Source organism: Zonotrichia leucophrys, chromosome 28 (genome assembly GCF_028769735.1).
Source record: "Zonotrichia leucophrys gambelii isolate GWCS_2022_RI chromosome 28, RI_Zleu_2.0, whole genome shotgun sequence".
Classification (NCBI taxonomy): Eukaryota; Metazoa; Chordata; class Aves; order Passeriformes; family Passerellidae; genus Zonotrichia; species Zonotrichia leucophrys.
Window position 1 is genome coordinate 3,412,802 of NC_088197.1, and position 21,691 is coordinate 3,434,492.

The following is a 21,691-nucleotide window of genomic DNA, read 5'->3' on the forward strand; positions in this document are numbered from 1 at the left end:
AGACCCCAAAATGGTCCCGTCTGGACCCTGGTACTGACCCCCTCCCCAAGAGCTGACCGGGGTCCGGTATGGACCCACCGGGAGCCCGGTACTGACCCCATCCTGCCAGCGCTGACGGAGGCTCCCGGTGCAGGCACTGACTGGGGGTTTCCCTGGTGGAGGAGCCCCAGAGCAGGCACACGGTGCCCCGAGCTTTGGGCATGGGCTGAACCGACCAGCAACGGGGAGGAAAGAGCCCAAACTGGGGTGCTCTGGGGTCTGAGGGAAGCAGGGAGCAGAGCTGTGACCGTAGCTGGGTCACCCAGGACCAGCAGGACAGCTCTCAGTCTGGTGTCATGGTGATGCCACCAGTGCTCCAAAGCACAAGAGGAGCCAGCAGACGCCCTCCAGCACCTGAGGAGTTTGTCTGGTTTATGTCTCTTCAAACGTGCTGAAGTTACTTCTTGATGTTCAATTGGTTGGATGGGACCAAGTGGGGCAAAGAGCTTGACCCCCAAGTTTGACACCATGGGAATGGATCCTAGGGCTTCAAAGGGCCCAAAGCTCTGTGCCACTGGGCTGGCAGCAGGGCAGACTGAGCACAACAGGGAACACCCCAGTGTTCCAGGAAAGCATCCCCTGCTGTTCAGACACAGACAGACAGGACTGAATTAAAGGCTCTTTTATTTGGCTCGGCCAACAATGCAACCAAAAACCTGCCTGAGCTGTAACAGTGCTGGGGCAGTGAGCGGAGCTGAGCACACCTCCCAGTGCCTTTGTGGAGCTGTGTTTTGCACTCCAGGGAAACCACTTACCATAAAACCTTTCAACATTGTCAGACACTTTAAATAACTTCTTAGAACAGCCACAACTTCTTCAATCTACAAATCTTTCCCTAAGGGAAATTACCTGAACCTTGCCAGAAGTGTTCCTGCAAGGTTGGGATTGGCAGCACCATCATTGTCCTGCTGCTCATCCTTCCCCACAGGCTGAGCTTGTGGGGTGTCACCTCAAAATGTGGGTGCAGCTGGCACTCCTGGCCAGGCCCTGCCACCCCCAAGCCCTCTGTGTGTCAGCAGTGGTGGTTTCTAACAGCATTGACAATGTGGTAGAACATTAACTCGTTTGGCAAATGTGAAACTGAAGACTCTCATTAACTCACTGAATTATCAATTCCAGTAACAGAAACAACAATAAAAGAACTTCCCTGAAAGCCAAGGCACTGCAGATGTGTAGGTACCTTCAGTGCCAAGGTGAAGCTCAGCAGAAGGATGTCTGCTCTCAACCTACACCAAATATTGCAGTAGGATTGTGTTTCAGAGCAGCCTTGGAGTGGTTGAAGGGCAAAGCTGAAGGGACACCCCTATCTCCTGGTCTTCTTTACTGCTCCTCTGACTTCCTGCATAATAACTTTCAAGATATTATTAATTTTGGCTTTTGACAGTGGCTTTCTGATGTACCACACTTTGTCCCAGACAGAGTACAGTGGCACGGGAGACAGGTAAAGAGGGTGGGTGTCATCCAGCATGTCTGCTGGCCTCCTTCTGGCATACTCCTTGTAACTGGAGACCGGGCAGTTCTCTGGATCCTCAGGCTTGGCAAAGAGCAGTGGGTTTGGCTCCCCTTCATTTCCCTCAGGGCTCAGATCATCCTTCCACTCCAAGTACTCCACCTCTCTGCTCTTCCTCAGCACCACCTGTCCCCAACACAGCTGGTGGGCCTGGTAGTGGGTGTTTGCCCCAAACCCCCTAATGAGGTTGGTGAACATGAGGTACAACAAGCCCTGAGGGTTTGCCTTGCTTAAAATTCCCTTCTTAAGAAGATTTTCCACATCTTCACTTGTCAGGCTCTCCACAACATTGCACTGTAACTCCTTGGTTTGAAACAAGTGCCGATATTTTAATTTATAGGCTTCCTGAGAGGCCTTGAACTCTGGCCCTCTCAATATGCTGTACTGGTAGTGGTGCTCCTGGAGGTACCTGTTGATGCTGTACCTGAAGATGTTTAAGGAACTGGCAGAAAACTCCTTGCCATTCTGTTTTTTGGCACAGCTGAAGAAGGACAGCAGGTACTGGTCGAGGTCTGCGGGAGGCAGCCTGTGGATCTCGCGTGTCTCGGAGGGGTAGTGCCCCCTCAGCCACTCTTCAAACACATTTATGTGTCCCATGGTATTGCTTTTCTTTTTCTCCTGCTTCTTCAGCACATCTAAAAGAAAAGATATAGTTTTGTGGACAGGGAGAATCCACAAAGATCAGGAAAACACAAGGAGATAAAGGATAGTGTCTATCTCTGCTTTCTGGAAGCCATTCAGAGAGGACAGGACTCTCCCAAACCCCTTCCTCTAGAACTGTAGGTCATATTTGTTCTCTCCACAAACAGCACAACTCGACAGTGCCCAGCTATCCAGGGAAAGTTGGGTCCTTCTCCCTTGGCAGCTGGCCCTGCTCATTGCCACATAGGGAAATTTCCCTTTCATGAACCAAAGGTTGGGGTGGATGGTGAGGGAGAACAAACAGGTGAGTAAAAGTCTACTATGATTTTGTTTAAAGGATTGCCAGGATTGCAGTTGGGCTCTCTCTCAAGTTGCCATGGCAATCCCACATCCACCTAGCTCGATGTAGCATGAGAAATGAATTCTTTGGATTGCTGGAAAGCTCCATCTGCTCGCCTGTGACTCGGCCAGGGCTGAGGATGGGGTGATGGAAAAGCCAACACCTAGAACCCTTTTTTGCACCAGGTTCTTTTTTATAGGTTTTGTTGCCATCCTGAAAGACTGATGGCTGTCCCAGTTTTTTGGGGTTTTGGCCTGTTTTGCGCTGGCTGCTCCAGGTGCAGAGAGGAACAGCTCATGAATCAATCATGCTGAGGCCTCCTCTGAGCCATGAGCCAGTTACCTTGGCAGAAACAGCTACTACAGGCATTCCCAGAAGAATTCCCAGTCCCTTCACATGACACATGATGTCAGTTATGAAAATAGTCAAATACTGCTCCCCAACCCCAACTGTGGCAGCTTGTGTGGTTATGGCTCCACAAGGAACAACAACCCCTAAGCCTTTTCAAGGCCAAGCACATCCCAGGCAGACCCCAAATGCTGCCTCAGCACCTCTGCCCTTCACAAGGACATGCCCAGCCCCTGTGCTGCAGGACAGCACATACAAAAATCTTAATTATTGAAAGGGCTAAAGCAATGTGTGGAGCCCTGCACCTCCTATGCAGGACTGACATTCTGCTAGCACTGGGAGGTTTTGTCACTGGCCTTGGTGCAGAAAGAGCTCTGGCCACAATTTCTCTGCATTATTTCCTCTCGTTTCTTTCTCTTCAGACCTGAATTCCCTGCTCTAGCTCCAGTTTCCCCACAGGAACTCTCTCAAGTACAGCCAACATACTGTGTGGGGGTACTGGGTAAAATGGAAGACCAAAGTATCCAAACTGGGATGTTGGGACTGGGCCACAGCCAAGAACACCTTTGGGTACCCCAGAGAAGGGCATTCCCTACAAAAGCACCAATTCCTTTAGGCAAGGAGCTTTGTAGTCCCCTCAAGCAGAAACAGGAGTGCCCCAAATCCAAGAGATTTCCTTGGATGCTGCAGTAACAGATCTTGGCAGTGATGTGAACTCACCCTCCTTGGATATTTTGGGAAAGTGATTAATGGAACACCCCCACAGCCCTGCAAGCACACAACTCCACGCTGCCTTACCTCCATTTGAGGCTGCAGGTGGATGTCCCTCTGGACTCTGGAAGGCTGAAGAAGAAGGTTCCTGCTCAGATCCTGATGTGTCACTGTCCTCACCCACGTTCTCAGCACCATCCCCACTGGAGCCCATTCCCAGTGTGCCACACTCTGAAGGGCTCAGCTGGAGATGTTGCTGAGCAGCAGTAGTGGCTTGGAGCTCAAAGAACATCACTGAGGGCTGGGATTCAAGCTGGGCCTCGGCTTCAGTGCTGGGGACAGGAAGGGGTTTGGGACATACCTTTGGTGCTGCTGACCCCGGGAGGCTCCTTGCTCTGGAAGTTTCAGCCATGGGCCCTGCAGCAGTGGAAGGAGCCAGCCTCAGGATGTTCCTGTTCAGATCCTCTGAGCTGCTGACATGAGCCGGCAGAATGTAGGCACGGGCCAGGGATGGCTTTGCTGTGGGGGCAAAGGCAGTTTTTGGGGAGGCTGTTGGCTGGTGCAATGCCATCTTCTGGCAGTGTTGCATCTGCAACTTCTCAGCAGATGGCTCTGACACATTATCCTGGCTGGTTCTGTCTCCTTTGCTGTCTTCATCTGCCTCACACTGCTCGTCATCAGAGATAATGATCTCTGCATCTTTGTACGTTTTGGACTTCACATGCTGCTCACCAGTCTGGACTCTACTACCAGACACAGAGAAGTGCTGCTCTGCTGCAGAGAATTTGTGTTTCCTGCTATTTTGACTCCCCTTGGGCTCCTTATTCCTTGTGTAGGGACTGCCAGCCTTCTGCTCAGCGACCCCTTGGGATCTGCCACATGACTCTGTGCTCCCAGAATCTTCTTGGTCCATCTCAAAAGATGATGGGGCCAGCCTGAGCCTCTTTTCTTTAAAGCTGGATTCCCTTGCCAAAGATTCAGAAGGCAGGAGCCTCTTTCTCCCTCCTAGAGCCTCAGGCACTTCTTCACCTGTGTTGTGTGACTTCCCACAGTGCCAGTGGTAGGCATGTCCAGCTCTGCACATCCACAGCACAGCGTTGTCACTGCTCACATCATGATCTGCGTTCTCCATGAATTCCAGGCCTGGGATCTGGTTGCATATGGTGCCATGAGTGTGTGCCCAGATCACAAGGTTGGAGAGATCTGTGTGAAGGGAACTGGAACTGCTGCACCCTCTGTCACTGCTCTCACCCTGTAAAGGTGTTGGAGAAAACATGAGAGAGAGAAGCAGTCCTGGGGCTGTTTCTGTCCCTCCCCAGCACTGCAATAATTCTAGACCAGCAATCTCATCTCAGGACTCCTTCTAAAAATCAATTTGTTCATTCTTTCTTGTCTGTGCTATCATTTATGCCATAACAGAACACTCACCATGCTGCTGCTCTCTGTCTCACTGAGCCTTCTCTCAGGTGGGGATCAATCAGTAAGTGATGCTTTGAGTGTCCTTTCTCTCTCAGAACCTGAAAGGATCATCACATGGGTGTGTTATATACATGGAGAAGCATTTATGTACATATAGAAAACCCTAACCTGAAGATGCAACTGAATTTCTCCATGCTCAGCCCACTGCAGGCCTGTGCCCTCCCTGGGCTGAGCTCCCACTGCACTCCCAGCAACTCTACACGCAAAACCTGCCTGGGGTAAATATTTGTAGGATCAGCCCCTGCAACACCAACGGAACGGAAACCAAATATAAACACTGAAAACAGAATTTTACAAACTGAGCTCTGCAAGCCATTCCTTCAGCTCTCTGGGCTTGGCAAGCTCTGTGTCTCCAAGTGCTGAACTGCAGAGAGAGAACAAGGAAAGGTGAGGCTGCTTCAGCCTGACATCCTCTGACTCTGCAAACAGCAACAAGAGGCAGTTTCCCAACTGAAGGACTTGCACATGCAATTTGTATTTATATTACAGACTAAATGTGAACCTCCCCCCTCTGTCTGGAAGGCTCCATGCCTGGAAGTCATTCCTGTGTCACAGGGGACATGCAGCATGTCCTCAGCACCACAGCAGCCCAGGAGACATCACTGACACCACATGCTCACATCTCAGTCTGTGATTAATTAAAATCTCTGCAGTCAGTGATGGGAAAAGAAGCAATGCTGAAAACACTGGAACCTTGTCTGAAGTGGTTCTTTTAGCAGGTGTTTTGAGCAGTTCTGGCTACACAGAGCTCAGCTCCTGGCGAGAACAGGCCCTGACGGGTGGTCTGTGAGTGTGTGCTGTTGAGAGCACACCTGAACAGGCACAGGAGCTCCAGCCCTGGGGCTCCTGCTCTCCCAGAGAGCTGGGCAGCATGGGAGAAGCCCATCCCAGCTGCAGGGCTGCTCTGCAATCCATGAACTCAGGGATTTATCTCAGAGGGTGAGGTGAAGGCTGCCTGAGGTGCAAACTGAGGGTGAAGCCAGCAGCAAAAGGGCAGGAAGGGCTGTAAGTGCTGGCACTGTGCCCAGTGCCCTCAGTGCCCAATGCCCTGGGTGCCCTCAGTGCCCACCCAGCACAGCCCAACAGTGGGAGTTGTTCTCTTTCTCCTGCCCAAAGAGAGCAGCTCATACCTCTGACAGGTGCCAGCTGACCAGGAACTGCTCCCTTCATGGTGAGCCTGCAGCACAGCACACAGCTCCTTTCTGCACTTCCATCAATCCATATGTTCATTCCTAATGATAGCACAGATAATTTTAGCCCAAATGCTTGGCTGATGCACGTGCCAGCATGTGGAATGTGCAAAGGCGGGATTAAATGAGAATATTTTACTGAAATCTGCTGCTGCTTTAACAAAAAAAAAAAATCTGACAATAAAAGCCTTTTTGGGAGCAGCAAATGCAATCTGAGCTCCTGATGTTAATCAAGGCCTTGCATGGGATCTGCTGTTCCTGTGAGCTCACTCCTGATGAACCTCAGCAAACAGGGCAGGGAATCACAGCCAGTGGCCATTTCAGCTGCCCTGACCCCTCACAGGCTCTGCCCAAACTTCTCCCCAGAGGTGTCTGACCTGTTCCCACCTCCTCAGGCCAGAGAAGCTCACACTCTGCTCCCACTGACCCCCTACAAGCTCTTCTTGGGGCAGAACCATTTTCCCTCCTGAAGGAAAAGAGAATTTTATCTTCAAGTTCAGCCTACTTGGGGCAGAACCATTTTCCCTCCTGAAGCAAAAGACAGTTTTATCTTCAAGTTTATTTTTTCCCTGAAAGGGCTGAGCCATTCAGACAGACTCAAAGCAACTTCCATGCCAACAATCTGGTGCCTTCAGCCAGTGTGGGAAAAGGTAACAGGAACGGGAAGCTCCCAATGGTCACAGGGCCACAAAATCACTGACTTGGCAGATGAACATCTTGATCCCTATCACAGCCCTCTGCAAATGGAATGCTTTTATCTTCCCTTATCTCCAGGCACATGTCTTCCTCTTCCTGAGCTCTTTGAAAGAAAAAAGCCCTCTTTTTTTTCTTCTTTTGCTGTTTAGTTCCCAGCACAGGCTCTGGTGCTCAGCTACAGACCCAAAGGCTGCTGTGACCCTCAGATTTGCAGCAGCTGAGATTCCCTCAAAGGAATGGTGAGTGGAATCAGTCTGGATTCACAGCTGAGTGAGAAAAATGACCACTGTCCTTTCCCCAAAGGCTGAACTGTCTTCCCTTTGAATAATAAAAATCCATTTTTATCTTTGCCACAGTTTTTACCTGGAAAAGAATCTGGGCTTAGAGTTTGGAGTTTTTTGCTTGTTTTGGAGCCTAATTCAGTGGCTGTGTGGCTGGGAGTGATGTTGTGGGTTAATCCTCTCTCCAGGAGAGGCTCCCATCTGATAATGGACACTGTGTACAGGACCCACACCTTGCTGCAGGAAAACAGGACATTCCAGAGCTGTACAGTAAAGGATTTTATTTTATTTTTTTTTAAACCCACAGGGAATTCAGTCTACTGCTAAAACCTAGAGTTAGGTAAATTCAGGCTCACTCGTGGAAAAAATAAAGTTGGGGTTTCTTTTTTTTTTTTTTTTTTGGTTGGTTGGTTAGTTTTGAGGTTTTTTGGGGGTTAGTGGTTTTTTGGTGGGTTTTTTTTTGTTTTGTTTTGTTTGTTTGTTTTGGGAAATTTTTGGTTTTGTTTTCTGGTTTTGAGGGGGGTTTTTTTTGGTTGGTTTTTTGGTTTGTTTTTAGGTTTTGGGGTTTTTTTGTTGATGGTATTGGGGTTTTTTTTAATTTACAAGGTTTGGATTTCTCAGGCCCTGCTCTGCACAGCTTTCTAGCCCTCAGTGCTGTGGGTGATGATTTTACCTCTGTATCCCAGAAAACGTGGCCAGGTAATTTCACAAGAGTCTCCAGCACTTCAGGGGAAACTGAACTTTGGGCTGACTAAAACACGGAAATGATTTTTTTTTAATGTTTTAAGACTTTATACGTGTCCTTTGAGTCCTTGGTGGAGGGGAAAGCAAACTCAGCACTTTCTGGGATTTCTCCCCCTGTAAGGTCTGTCAGGACACAGAGTGACCTGAGATTGTCACCACTGGGATCTTCCTCTCTCCCCCTCCCAGGTGAACCCATAAAACAGACACAGCCTTGTGCAAACAGGAGCTCTGCACAAAGACACTAATTTGGAGGCACTAAAAGCCCTTTGCCCCCTGTGTCCTTGTCCCATTGCCCTGTGACAGCCCTGCCTGGTGCCTCTCAGGGGCTCCAGTGCCTGTTTTGCAGATTAGAACCTGGGACATGCACACAGAGCCAGAGGATTGGAGAGCTCTGACTTCCCTGCTCCAGATAAGACAACGCAGGAAACTGCAACAATCCTGCCAGGAAAACAACAGGATACAGAACAGCAGAGCTTCAACTTGACTGCTGCTCCCTTGGGAAAGCCTCCCTGGAGGTGAGGGGAGCTGGGACAACCCCCAAACACACGTTTGGAGGCACTGCTGGGGCTGTGTCAGGGCAGGAAGGGCTGAAGCTGCACTCAAACACATCTGGCTGCAGCACAGGAGCTGAGTGGAGCAGCTGCAGCTCACGGCTGCCAGAAATCATGGAGCTTGTCCCACCCTCCTCAGCAGGAGCCCGGGGGATGGATCCATCATTCCCTAACACATCATTTTTCCTGTTCTCTGCGTTGTTTGTTCGCCTCTTCATCTGCCCTGTACAAGAATCTTGTGAGCGCCTCTTCAGCTCTTTTCCTGCTTGCCCACATCCTTCCAGCAGCCCCCTCCTGCCCTGCTTGCAGAAATACAATTCCCAGGATACATCCTGTACTTGCTGCAGGGCACCGTGCCTCCATTTTGAGAGAGGCTCCCAGAAAATCCCACCCGGAGTTGTCTGTGGAGGGCAGGATCTGACTGCAGGCACCAAGAGGGATTCAAACCCGGCTGGCAAACGCTGCCCTCCAGCACCACATTCCTCAAACAAGACTTCTTTTGTTCAAACACTCGGACATCACTTTTTCCCTGAGTTCTAATTATCTCTGCTCCTGAGGGGCTGAGTTCCAGAGCCACTGGACTGGGATGCAACTGTGAGCACTAAATCAAGACCTCTGAAAAATCCAAATAAATCCGAAAATCTAATAAAAGCCACAGGCAGCTGGCACAGCACTGCATGGGCCACCAAACCAGCCTGAGTGAAAGGGAAAAAATTCATTGGAAACCATGAACTTCTATTAATAGGAGAACACGTTGTATTTCCCAGGAGGAAGTTGGAAAGCTGCAATCAGCAATGGCCAAATCTGTGACCTGGGCAGCAAATGCTGCAGTGTCACTGTCACAGTGTCAAGGTGGAGTCTGGGGGCACCTCACACCTGTGCCAGTGCCCTGGGGGTGTCACCCTGATCTTTTAAGATTTTCTAACCCTTCCGATGTTTACATTCTGGTAACAAACTTTCTCACACAATTTCTGTAAATAACTCATTGTTCTTTTATGGAAGAAAAATCTGATGGGCTGTTGGTTTGTCCAGTGTCATTGCAGAGGTGGCACTGTCACTTTCCAACCCACTGGCACTTTGGAAAACTATAAATATTGGAGCAGAAAATAAACTTTCCTTTTCTTCACCTTGAGAGCAGCGCTGTGTTGTTTCTGCTCTCGGGGTTTGTCGCCAAGCACCGGGCACCGAAGGGCTCCGGTACCTCCTTTTGCTCCTCTCGGTTCTGCCGCCGGGCTCGCCAATCATCCGGGAACGACGTGGAACGGGAATCCTTTTGTTCCGGAGCCGCCCGGTACCGGCAGGGGGAGCTCGGATCCGGTACTGGTGGAGGGCGCTCGGTACCGCAGGGGGAGCTCGGCCCCGGTACCGGCGGAGGGCGCTCGGTACCGGCAGAGGGAGCTCGGCTTCGGTACCGGCAGGGGGAGCTCGGCTCCGGTACCGGCAGGGGGAGCTCGGTACCGCAGGGGGAGCTCGGCTCCGGTACCGGCAGAGGGAGCTCGGCTTCGGCACCGGCGGAGGGCGCTCGGTACCCCCAGGGGAAGTTCGGTCCCCGGTACCGGTAGGGGGAGCCCGGCTCCGGTACCAGCAGAGAGCGCTCGGTACCGCAGGGGGAGCTCGGCTCCGGTACCGGCGGAGCGCTCTCGGTACAGGTACCGGCAGGGGGAGCTCTGCCCCGGTACCGGCGGAGGGCTCTGGTACCGGCGGAGAGCGCTCGGTCCCGGTACCGGCTGAGTGAGCTCGGTACCGCAGGGGGAGCTCGGCTCCGGTACCGGCGGAGTGAGCTCGGTTACGGTACCGGCAGAGGGCTCTGGTACCGGCGGAGAGCGCTCGGTCCCGGTACCGGCTGAGTGAGCTCGGTACCGCAGGGGGAGCTCGGCTCCGGTACCGGCGGAGTGAGCTCGGTTACGGTACCGGCAGAGGGCTCTGGTACCGGCGGAGAGCGCTCGGTCCCGGTACCGGCAGGAGAGCTCGGCTCCGGTACCGGCGGAGAGCGCTCGGTCCCGGTACCGCCGGAGCCGCCCGGTACCGGCAGGGGGCGCTCAGCCCCCGGTGCTCGCCCCGGTCCCGGGAGCGGCAGCCCCGCAGCACCGGTGAGCAGGGCCGGGAGGAGCGAGTTCCCGCGCCGGGCTCGGTCCGTGCTGCTCCACCGGGATCAAACCCCAAAGCCGGGGCTGAGAGGGGAGGGCGCAAATCCTGTTTGGTTTCATCCTCAGGAAGTTTATTGCGGTTTTTGACATTTCTGAGCAGCCTTTTAAAGTTTAACTAAAATCATGGTGTGACACGAGGTGTTTCGTCACTAAACTGAACCAATCCAACCCAACCCAAAGCCACACAGCACTGCTGGGAACAGGACACAGCAGGCAGATTTCACCCCAGTTTTGGGGCTGCCACCAGACCCTGTCCCTTGCTGTCCCACAGAGCAGAGCTCACCTTCCCCCAGCACGCTCTGGCTGGAGCGTGGCAGCAATTTGTTATTAAATAGTATTTGTGGTGAATCTCTGACTTGTAATTACATGTAATTGTTCACAATGGGACATGGTAACCTACTTCTTTTGCAATACAAACCATCTTTAGTGACTGACACCTCAGCTCCCCTGTCTAAAGCCTCTGAAATTGAGGTGACTCAGCCTGGGGGGCAGGACTTACCTCAGCAGCACCAGGCAAACGCTCACGTCCACTTCTGCACCCCAGGTGTTTCCAGAGGTTGGCTGGGATGTGATGGGAAATGGCTCCTGGAGGCAGGAAAAAACACTGCTGCTAAGCGTGCTGGTAACAAAGTACCTTGCAGGGAAGGGGAAGCTCCCTGGCTGTGGGATGGCTCCTTCCACTCCCTGCTGGATCTCTGGCATGGGCAGCACAAAAGGAGCCCCAAGGTCAGCATCCCCCAGTGTTTTGGCTACAGGCTCCCTGGAGATGCCATCTGTGAGACTTAGAGGCTCCCACCTTTGCTCAATCTTCTACTCTGTCCGTGTTTTGCTGTGCCCCTGCCTCCCTTACCTGCTCCAAGGTCAGGCAGGAGCCTCCCACAGAGCAGAGCCCAAGGACAGGATCTCATCCAGGGCACAGGGCAGCCTAGGAGAGAGGAGAGATGGTGTTTGTTAGGAAAGGAAACTCAGAATAACCTGCCAATCCCTGGGGTGGGATGGAAGCCATGAGCAAAGCTCTGAGAGCCCTCAGCTTTGTTGGGCTCTGAGAGGTCACCAGGACCAGCAGGATCTGGAGATTGCTGTCCCCCACTCCCTGAGAGCCTTAGAGATAAAAACCCCACAGCTGGATGATCCTTTGGACAAGAAACACACACTTGGCCTTGGATCCAGGAGAGCTGCAGCTGTAACACCCTGCCCAGAGCATGAGGAGGAGCAAACCAAGCAACTCCACTCAACAGATTCCACAGAAACCAGAGCCAATTTCAGAGAATTTGGATCTGGAATTCTCTGAAATCAGCTGAAAGTGTCCCTGAGGGAAGGATTCTGAGAACTGACTTCCACCTGCTGCAGAAGGAACTTGTCATCTTGCACTATGGAACAAAGTATTTTCTCAATAAATCAAGTATTGTCATGTAATTTTTGAGCAAGAAAATGGAGCTGAACTGCCCCTCTGGAGGGAACTTAGCTCCACAGGGAGAGTGAGTGAGCTCATGGAAATGCTCCTCTGGCTCAAGGTGCAGGCAGTACCAGCCAGGAGTGACACATCCCCAACTCCCAGACCTGCTGCCAGGCACTGCGAGTCTCTTTTGGGCCGTGGTGATGCTGCTTTTACCCAAAACCAGGAATTCAGCGCTGTGGTGCACACAGGACTGATGGTTCTGCCCACAAGGAGCTCCTGTGTCTGTGTTTTGGGGCCCCATGAGACACCCCTTGCACAGGCTCCTGTCATTGTCACTGCCCTGGTATCACAGAGCTCACCAATTAAATATTAAAACTTCTAAAAGATATTGAGTTTCTTTTGTTCCTTTGGCATGGCCAGTGTTCTCAGTTCTCCCTGACTTCCCATGCTGCATCTTCCTGCCTTCATGTTCTTTTAATGCTTAATTTCATACTCCAGAGGGCTTCCTTCACCTCCTGTCTGTCACAGGGAGCATCTGCTGTACAATGCAGACCAGGAGACAGCATTTAGGGAGCAGGCTGCTCGCCCAGATCCCAGACCACAATCAAACCCCCAATTCCATGGTTCTGCACACAGGCTGTCATGTCCCTTCATACACTTCCACCCAGTTTGATCCAGAGTGCTTTGGCTTTGAGTCTGGAATCACAAAGTGAGATTCCTGAACATTTTCACCATCTGAAGCATGAACAAACCTTCACACCACAAAAGCAAAAACCCCTTAGCCATAGAGCAAGGCTTCCCTGAGCTGTTCCACTGCACAACATCCTTTGGGAACATATGGGCCAGCAACCACGAGGTGCCCACAGCATAACTACAGCACTGACAAACCAATTGAGCCTCAGCAGCTGCCTCTGGGAAGGTTTCATTCATGCCCAGCACTGCCTTTTAAACTTAAGTGCCACTGGAACAAACACATCTTTGATCCAAGTAGGGAATAATTTGAAGCTTTGTGTTTAATAGAGCTGCAGCCCTGGGGAAATGATGTGGATCTTGGCTGGGATGACAATGGGGCTCATGGCAGGCACAGAGCATGGCTGTCCCCATCCTCTGTGGGCACAGAGCGTGGCTGTCCCCACCCTCTCTGAGCCAGCTGTGTTTGGACATCTTTGTTCTTGACTCAGTGTGGAAACCAGCTGCACAGCTGAGGCTCCTGATTTGCCATGTGTGGCACCAAAACACAGATTTGGGGAAGGGGGGGAGCAGGATTTGGGCAATCCCTCCTGTCCCCTTGTTCCTTCTGCCTTTGGAGTCTCTCATGTCCCACTCAGCTCAAGGGGAACCAGAGCAGAAATTAGGGGCTGCAAACATAAATGTGGAGGAGCACATGGGCAGTACTGGGCTGTACACACCTGTGTGATCCATGTGCCTGAGGTGGGGACACACACAAACCTTTTATACTGTGAACAGCTCTTCAAATGTTCAAATGTTGCATTTTCTACCTGTAAAATCCTGCATTCAGAGCAGCAGGCAGGCTCCACACGCCAGGGAGAAGCCCTGGATGCTCTGCAGGTGCCACAGCAGAAATTAGGGACTGCAAATGCAAACATGGAGGAGCACACGGACAGTACTGGGCTGTACACACCTGTGTGATCCATGTGCCTGAGGTGGGGACACACACACACCTCCTTTTATACTGTGAACACCTCTTCAAATGTTCAAATGTTGCATTTTCTACCTGTAAAATCCTGCATTCAGAGCAGGCAGGCAGGCAGGCTCCACACCCCTGGAGCAGCCCTGGATGCTCTGCAGGTGACTCTGTCAGGGCCACAGCAGAAATTAGGGATTGCAAATGCAAACATGGAGGAGCACATGGACATACTGGGCTGTACACACCTGTGTGACCCATGTGCCTGAGGTGGGGACACACACACCTGTGTGATCTGTGTGTCCCAGGACACACACACCTCCTTTTATACTGTGAACACCTCTTCAAATGTTCAAATGTTGCATTTTCTACCTGTAAAATCCTGCATTCAGAGCAGCAGGCAGGCTCCACACGCCAGGGAGAAGCCCTGGATGCTCTGCAGGTGCCACAGCAGAAATTAGGGACTGCAAATGCAAACATGGAGGAGCACATGGGCAGTACTGGGCTGTACACACCTGTGTGACCCATGTGCCTGAGGTGGGGACACACACACCTGTGTGATCTGTGTGTCCCAGGACACACACACACCTCCCTTTATACTGTGAACACCTCTTCAAATGTTCAAATGTTGCATTTTCTACCTGTAAAATCCTGTGTTCAGAGCAGGCAGGCAGAGTCCACACCCCTGGAGCAGCCCTGGATGCTCTGCAGGTGCCACAGCAGAAATTAGGGACTGCAAATGCAAACATGGAGGAGCACATGGGCAGTACTGGGCTGTACACACCTGTGTGATCCATGTGCATGAGGTGGGGACACACACACACCTCCCTTTATACTGTGAACACCTCTTCAAATGTTCAAATGTTGCAATTTCTACCTGTAAAATCCTGCATTCAGAGCAGCAGGCAGGCTCCACACTCCTGGAGCAGCCCTGGATGCTCTGCAGGTGACTGTCAGGGCCACAGCAGAAATTAGGGATTGCAAATGCAAACATGGAGGAGCACATGGGCATACTGGGCTGTACACACCTGTGTGATCCATGTGCCTGAGCTGGGGACACACACACCTGTGTGATCTGTGTGTCCCAGGACACACACACCTCCCTTTATAATGTGAACACCTCTTCAAATGCTCAAATGTTGCAATTTCTACCTGTAACTCCTGTGTTCAGAGCAGGCAGGCAGAGTCCACACCCCTGGAGCAGCCCTGGATGCTCTGCAGGTGCCTCTCTCTTTTTCATTTAAATGACCTGTGCTCAGACTGGGACATTCTCCTGTCTGGAATCATCTGGCATCTGTGCCATATCCATTTGAATGGCAGATGCAACAGGAGACACCTGTGGACAGAGGGGCAGAGCTAAGGTTTCAGGAACAGTCACAGGCGAGGGATGGAGAGGCTGCAGCAATAATGCATGAGCTGCACCTGCCTCCCCTGGGCCCTGCAGCACTGCTCCACTTCCCTCTGAGCTGGGAGAACCAGTACAGCACTGGGAAACTGGGAACACCAGGTTATGGTGTGCTGGGAGAGAAGCAGATCTGAGGGGGTTGAGTACTCTCAAAGTATTGCAGAGCTCCCCAGGTTCCAGCTCTGGAAATTGTTGTTGAGCCCCCTCAGAGGCTGATCACAAAATTTGCATTATCCTTAAGAGGGTCACAAAATCAAATAATTGTAAAGAAATTAAGGAGCTTCTCAGGGCATTGCTGGGCACAGGGAAGCAACAGGATGGCACTTATCTGTCCCTGCAAACAAAGCCCTGACTAAAGCAAGAAGGAAATGCAGAGCTGGAGCCATGGACAGACAAGCATTTACTTCCCTGCCCTGGGATAGAGGGAGATGTGCTTGGAAGAAGGGTTGTTTGTATAAATAAATGTTCATTCTTGGCAGTGGAATGCAAACTATGCTGAGGGGCTGGAACCAGGCACTCGGGAAAGCTGAGGCCAGAGCAAGGGAGAGACGGAGTGAGGCTGCAGGGAGGAAATTCACATTCATTTTTAGCAACTTGGAGAGGCTCTCAAGCCTGTTTGACATTTTTAATTATGCTGATGCAGAGCCTATTTCAAGGACAAAAAAAAAAAAAAAAGTCAGGATTGCAGGTTAAACAATTAGGAAATTTCACACCAGACAGCGAGGAGCAGGGCTGCCTGGGGGTCTGGAGACTCTCTCAAACACGGGATCATCTTTCAGCCTTTCTAGACAGACGGAATTTGAATGTCTTGCAGAATCCTCGCCCAGGTCAGGAACTCAGAGCATGGCCCTGTAAACCTCTCCTGATGGTATTTTCTGAGAGCACACACAGGAGGCAGGAAAGATGAGCCTGAGCTGCTGGTTTCTGAAAGTCCTGCAAGGTTTCTGAAGGGCAGAAAATCATCCTGGCAATGTGGAATCAACTGTGTCAGAATCTGTAACTTTACAGTGGGAAACACTGCAAATTGTGGGGCAGAGTGAGCTCAGCTCGATGGTTTCACATCACTAAGTCAGGGCTTGCTTTCCATGCTCAGAAAATGACCTTTTGTCATGCAACCATCCTGACCTCAGGGTCTCACTTTCCCTGTGTATCGTGGAAAAGACTTTACCTGCTTGCTCACCCACTGTCCTCTCTGAAAAATGTAAAAATGTGTAAGGACCTGTCCCTGCATTTCAGTTTGGGCGTCAGCTGTGGCACTGAAGGGCAGGAGTTGCCTCTTTCAGTCCCCCTGCTCCGAGTCCTGTACTGGGGACAGAGGAATGGAATTGGAACCTTCACCTTCTCTTTGAGATAATGGAAAGTCACAGGGAGGTATCCAGCTTTGGGCATGAATAAATCATTGCAGGTATGAATTATTCAGGGCTCAGCCCTCCACATGTGCTCCATTCACACTCCAGGGCAGCATCCCTGCTGTGTTGGGGGTTTGGTCCCCAACATTCCAGGTCTAAGGCAAGCTGATGAGTCCAAGTTTTCCAATAAGATTAAAAGAATAATTAAAAATCCAGCAGTTAAAAGCTGCTCAAAAGTGCTGTGACACCTGAGGCTGACATTCCAATGGCCAGGCAATGTCTGAGCTCCAAGAGCTGTGCACAAGTTTGTCACAGGATGGGATGGGAATAAGAAGTAGCTCAGGAAATTGGGAGCACAGGTTGGAGGGAAGAAGTGGAATGATGAGCACAGAATCAATACAGGAACCAACCCAGCCTTCTGTGTTTGTGTCTAACACAACTCAGGGGATAAATCAAAATTTCTGGCTTTGATCTGTGTTGTGAGATCAAGGGCTTTGCCTTGTGGTGCTTTTTTAAAATCTTGTTTATTATGAGTTGAAATGGGTTGAATGAAGAGAAAATCTGGTTTGCAGTAACTGGAAGGATGGCACTGTTAAAATGATGAATTTAATGTCAGAGTCCAAATCACAAATCCAGGGGCCCAGGAGAGCAGGGGCTGCCATGAGCCCCAGGTGCTGCCAGGTGATTTCTGGGGAAGAAAAGGGGTTATAATCAGACCATAGATTAATAAAACCACAGATTAATCAAACCATAGCCTAATCTCCAGCACTCCAACCCCAACTAGGAGAGGAAAAAACTGCTGTGCTGAACAGCCAGGAAATGGCTGCTCTGTCCCGCACAGGAAATGAGTCAGCCCGGGAGGAGCCATGGGGACAGGGAAGTGCTGAAATAACATGGAGAAATACAGAAAAGCCTCTTGAAGAAATACAGAAAAGCCTCTTGTGTCGTGGATTAAAAAGAAGGAAAGATGTAAAATGTGAGCTCTTGTGATTCTGCTTCAAATTTGAAATTCATGTAGGTGCTTGCAGCATGAAACACCCACAGCTTGGAAGGGGCACTCAGGGTGTGCAATGACAACACAAACCATGCCCAGGTGCAGCTCTCCTGCCCTGCACAGTGTTTCTCACCTGCTCAGCTCTGGCCCTGCACAGGAGGCCTCACGTTGCTGTAGTGGCAGAGCTGTCACAGACAGCCTGCTCAGGGAGCCCATACACAGGTCAGGAATCCCAGAGTCAATCCCCCTTGTGCAGACCCTTGTAAAAAAATCACTCTCCAAAAACACTTTTTATTACTGACAGCGAATTAAGCTCAATTCCAAACCCATTTATTTAGCAGCTAGCAGTCAGGACACTCTTTGATAGTACTCCACGCTGCCAAACTCTCGTGGATCAATGGAAGAAACACTCCCCTCATTCAGGTCGTGTCTTGCTCAGAAAGCCACGTGTGTGCAGGTAGGAGCTGCACCTCTCCCAGATGCTGGAAATAACACAAAGCAGACCAGGAGACAAATTTCCAGCTCTCCCACCCCTCCTCCTCCAAGCACCCCAGCTGCAGAGGGGACTTTGGGTCCCTCTCCTGGTCCCTTCTCTCAGGCTGTGGTGGTTTCTGCTCCCTGGCAAACCCTGCAGGGATTGTGCTCCTGCTCAGATTCCTCTCCTGATTCCTCTCCTGCCCCGCCCTAACCATTCCCAGAGCGGTGATGTGGCACCATGAACGATGCACTGAAGAATGTTCTGGCACCAGGAGATGCAGCTGAAGCTGCCAATACGCTTTGAAATAAAACCGCCGTGTTCGCTGAGAGGGGTTGGAAATAAATAAAAGCCACAGAGAGAAGCAGAAGGATTGGAGACACCCCCTGCTCCCTGGGTTTTTGGGGATTCAGTGGTAGCAGAGTTATCTGTGAGAGTTCTCTGGTTTAGGGCCTTGCAGGGAATAATGAGGCAGGAGTGGAACTTCCAGGAAAACAACTGATGGCAGCAGGATCCAGTGTGCCACAGGAGTTGGGGTTCATTCCCATTTAGGAGGGTTCTGGTTTTCAGACCCTGGCAAATTTATTCAGTGTGCCCCAGGGTTTGGGGTTCATGAACTGCACCCCTATTTTAGGAGGGATCTGGTTTTCAAACCTGGCAGAAGTATCCAGCGTGCTCTGGGGTTTGGGTTCATGAACTGGACCCTGTTTAGGAGGATTCTGGTTTTCAAACTACTAATGGAAGTATCCAGTGAACCCCAGGGTTTGGGTTCATGAACTGGACCCCTTTTCAGGAGGATTCCGGTTTTTAGACCCTGGCAGACTTATCCAGTGTGCTCTGGAGTTGGGGTTCATGAACTGCACTCCTTTTTAGGAGAGTTCTGGTTTTCAGACCCTGGCAGACTTATCCAGTGTGCCCCAGTTGGGGTTCATGAACTGCACCCCTGTTTAGGAGGGTTCTGCTTTTCAGACCCTTAAAGACCTATCAAAGTGTGCCCCAAGGTCTGGGTTCATGAACTGCACCCCTTTTTAGGAGGATTCCAGTTTTTAGACCCTGGCAGACTTATCCAGTGTGCCCCAGGGTTTGGGTTCATGAACTGCACCCATTTAGCAGAGTTCTGGTTTTCACACCACTGGCAGAAATGTTGGGTGGAAGAGGAAGGGTTTTACCAGTTTGTGAAGGACAGGGCTGCAAAAAGAAGTGTCCATGACCCCACACGGGCTGGGGAGCTATGTAACAACACAAAAGGAACAGGCAGGAAAGGGTCCTGTTTGTTTCAGAGAGTTTTTCTTCCCTGCTGGTGAATTAAATGCCAAGAGATAACACATGCAGGAAGGGCTCAAAGAGGGAATAAGCTGGGTGTGCCCCAGAGCCCTTCCCGGCCAGAGGAACCAGAGCCAGAACCAGGGTGGGACGTGGGACTCTGCTGGAGGATCACACAAAAGAAGCTGATACATTTTTTTCCCTTTGCCCTCCTATTTCTTTTTTTTTTTTAATATAGTCATTTTCAACTGGGTTTGTTTTTCAAAACAAACACAAGGACACACAGGGGCTGGTCCTGCTCCCTGCTGTGTTTTCATATCAAGTGTAATCTTGTTCTTAAAAGCATTTTCCCCTTTGGCCCAGAGAAAAGCACAACAGTCCCTTGTAGTCCCACAGTACCTGAGCAGATGCTGTCTAAAAAATTCTCTTCCTATTGCAGGAAAACGGCTGATAAAACGTTGCACAATCATCATATCTGCAAGGACTGTGGAAAATCAGGGTGAGCTTGCACAAAGAGCCTTTCAAGTCAGACCAAACCTGCAGAGGGAAGGCCTTTGGAAAATCAGGAATCCTGTGGTGGAATTTACCTGTTTACTCTGCCAAAGATACCTGAAAAGCACCTGGAAGACCTGCACATGCCATAAACTCATTTCAGCAGAAAATCAGACCCTGGCCTGTGATCAGTGATGAGTGTTAATGGATGTTTTCAGTCTTTGTGGGGTGTTCAGGGTACAGAAATACCACACACTGGAAACAAAAAAAAAGGATTCTACCTCCACAGCATCCTCTACTACCAAAATTCCTTACTGGTGGAAGAAACACCTCCATGGGAAACACACCTTAAACCAGTCCAAGAGAGCTTGTGTTGGCAGCTAAATTCCTTCCCTCTTTGATCACTTTATCTCTCTGGCTCTCAGCTACAGTGGATCTATAATCTCATCATTTTCCCATTCTTTGCCTCATCGAAGTTGTAAATCTCTTATCTGAAGCAGCAGCTGAGCCTTTCATATGCAGGAGCCAGCGGTTTCACATGGGTTTAGCTGCCTCCAGCAACAGGTCAGAACACATTTTTCCTCGGTTTTAAACTCCATAGGGGCCAAACTGGAAGCCCAGTAACCCAAAGATTCGGGAATCAGAGTTCCCAGCTCCTGGAAAGATCCAAGGCCAAGGGAAGCTCCTGCATTTCACAGAGGGTGATGAGAGTGAGGCAGCCAGGAGATGTCTGATCCTGGCCCCTGCAACCCCTGAAACCCCAGTGAGAAATGAGGACCTGGCACAGCAACACGTGTTTGGGAGAAAATAGACCACTCCACTTCTAAATTCTTCTCTTCCCTCCTCACGTGTCAAGTGTGAGCTTGAGAGAGACGCGAGAAGGCAAAATGCAAGTCTGTGCCTGCCTGACACAAAGCAGAAACACTGCCCAGGCATTTCATCTGCACTCTGGTTTTTAAAATCATTTTCTGAGCCCTCACATACACAGCCGTGTCACAGCCCAGGTGTTGGTGTTCTACAGGTTATCACTGGCAGAGGAACTTGGACAAAACTACCAAATATATTCACAGAAAAGCCCTGGGTGGGAAGGCTGGCAGGACAGAGGAGCCTGGCTGAGGGCAGAATTAGAAATTAGCTATAAACTGACCCGGTGGGCTATGGCAAATGAGGCTCACAGAATGGGCAACTAGAATTCCCAGGGAGCAAATTCTGCGTTTAAACAGAGTGTTTAATCCATGGAGCAGCGCTGGGGAGGATCCGAGGGTGCCTGGTCACCCTGCGGGAGCTACAGAAGGATCTCACACAAAGCCACAACATTCTTTTGAAATTCATCACAAGTGGCCCAGCACTTGTAAAACAAATCTTCCAGAGGCTTGACAAGCCCCAAATCCCTGAAATACACAAGAATTCCTGCACAAGTGAGGCCTACAGGCAACGACCGACATTAAGAGTGAGCCAAGCCGATCTAATTCTGCACTGAACTGTCCCTGATGTGCCACAGAGCTGGGCTGGGCACCAAAACCTCACAACGGTACCTGAGCCCCACACCGGCAGGTACGTTTAACGTCTTACCTCACAAGCTCTCTCTCTCTCTGACCCTCTGGTAATCTTTATCCTTAAGATATTAACTGCGATCACACACTCTCCTGTACTTTAAGCCAGCCCTGAGCGACCCCCGAGGGGCACACGGCGGGCGGGCACCCCTCCAGCCGGGATGGCGGCGGCGCGTGGCTTCCCTGCCCGCCCCCAACATGGCGGCGGCGCCGCCGGTGCTCGCAACGTGCACGAGGGGGACCCGCTTGCCCGTACCCAAGATGGCGCCCAGCGCCGTGCCTCCCATGCCCTGCCCCCAATCAAGATGGCGGCCCCGGGCGTCATCCCGGCCTCCTTCCCGCTCTGAACATGGCTCCTCCCCGCCGCCTCCCTCCGCCTACCGAATGGCGCCGCGCACCGGTGAATGGCCCCGCCCCTTGCGCCGAGCGCGGCCAATC

The 21,691-nt window shown here is 51.1% G+C and overlaps 1 protein-coding gene across 4 annotated transcripts; it reads right to left on the reverse strand.

The window, feature by feature from the left end:
* Positions 1-646: 646 nt before the first annotated feature.
* On the reverse strand, positions 647-21,438 carry LOC135458821 (uncharacterized protein KIAA1958 homolog). Of its 4 annotated transcripts, XM_064734183.1 has the most exons (7): positions 21,273-21,408; positions 11,529-11,603; positions 11,178-11,263; positions 6,200-6,301; positions 5,019-5,107; positions 3,678-4,842; positions 1,207-2,184 (listed from the first exon to the last, which is right to left on the reverse strand). In XM_064734183.1, the coding sequence occupies exons 5-7, from the start codon at positions 5,019-5,021 to the stop codon at positions 1,343-1,345; spliced, it is 2,010 nt and encodes a 669-aa protein (XP_064590253.1). In that variant the 5' UTR covers positions 5,022-5,107; positions 6,200-6,301; positions 11,178-11,263; positions 11,529-11,603; positions 21,273-21,408; the 3' UTR covers positions 1,207-1,342. The 4 variants fall into 4 exon arrangements, with proteins under 4 accessions (XP_064590257.1, XP_064590254.1, XP_064590255.1 ...); XM_064734187.1 differs by lacking the exon at positions 6,200-6,301 and having other exon boundaries at positions 647-2,184; positions 21,273-21,438; XM_064734184.1 differs by lacking the exons at positions 11,529-11,603; positions 21,273-21,408 and having other exon boundaries at positions 647-2,184; positions 11,178-11,375.
* Between the last annotated feature and the right edge of the window lie 253 nt (positions 21,439-21,691).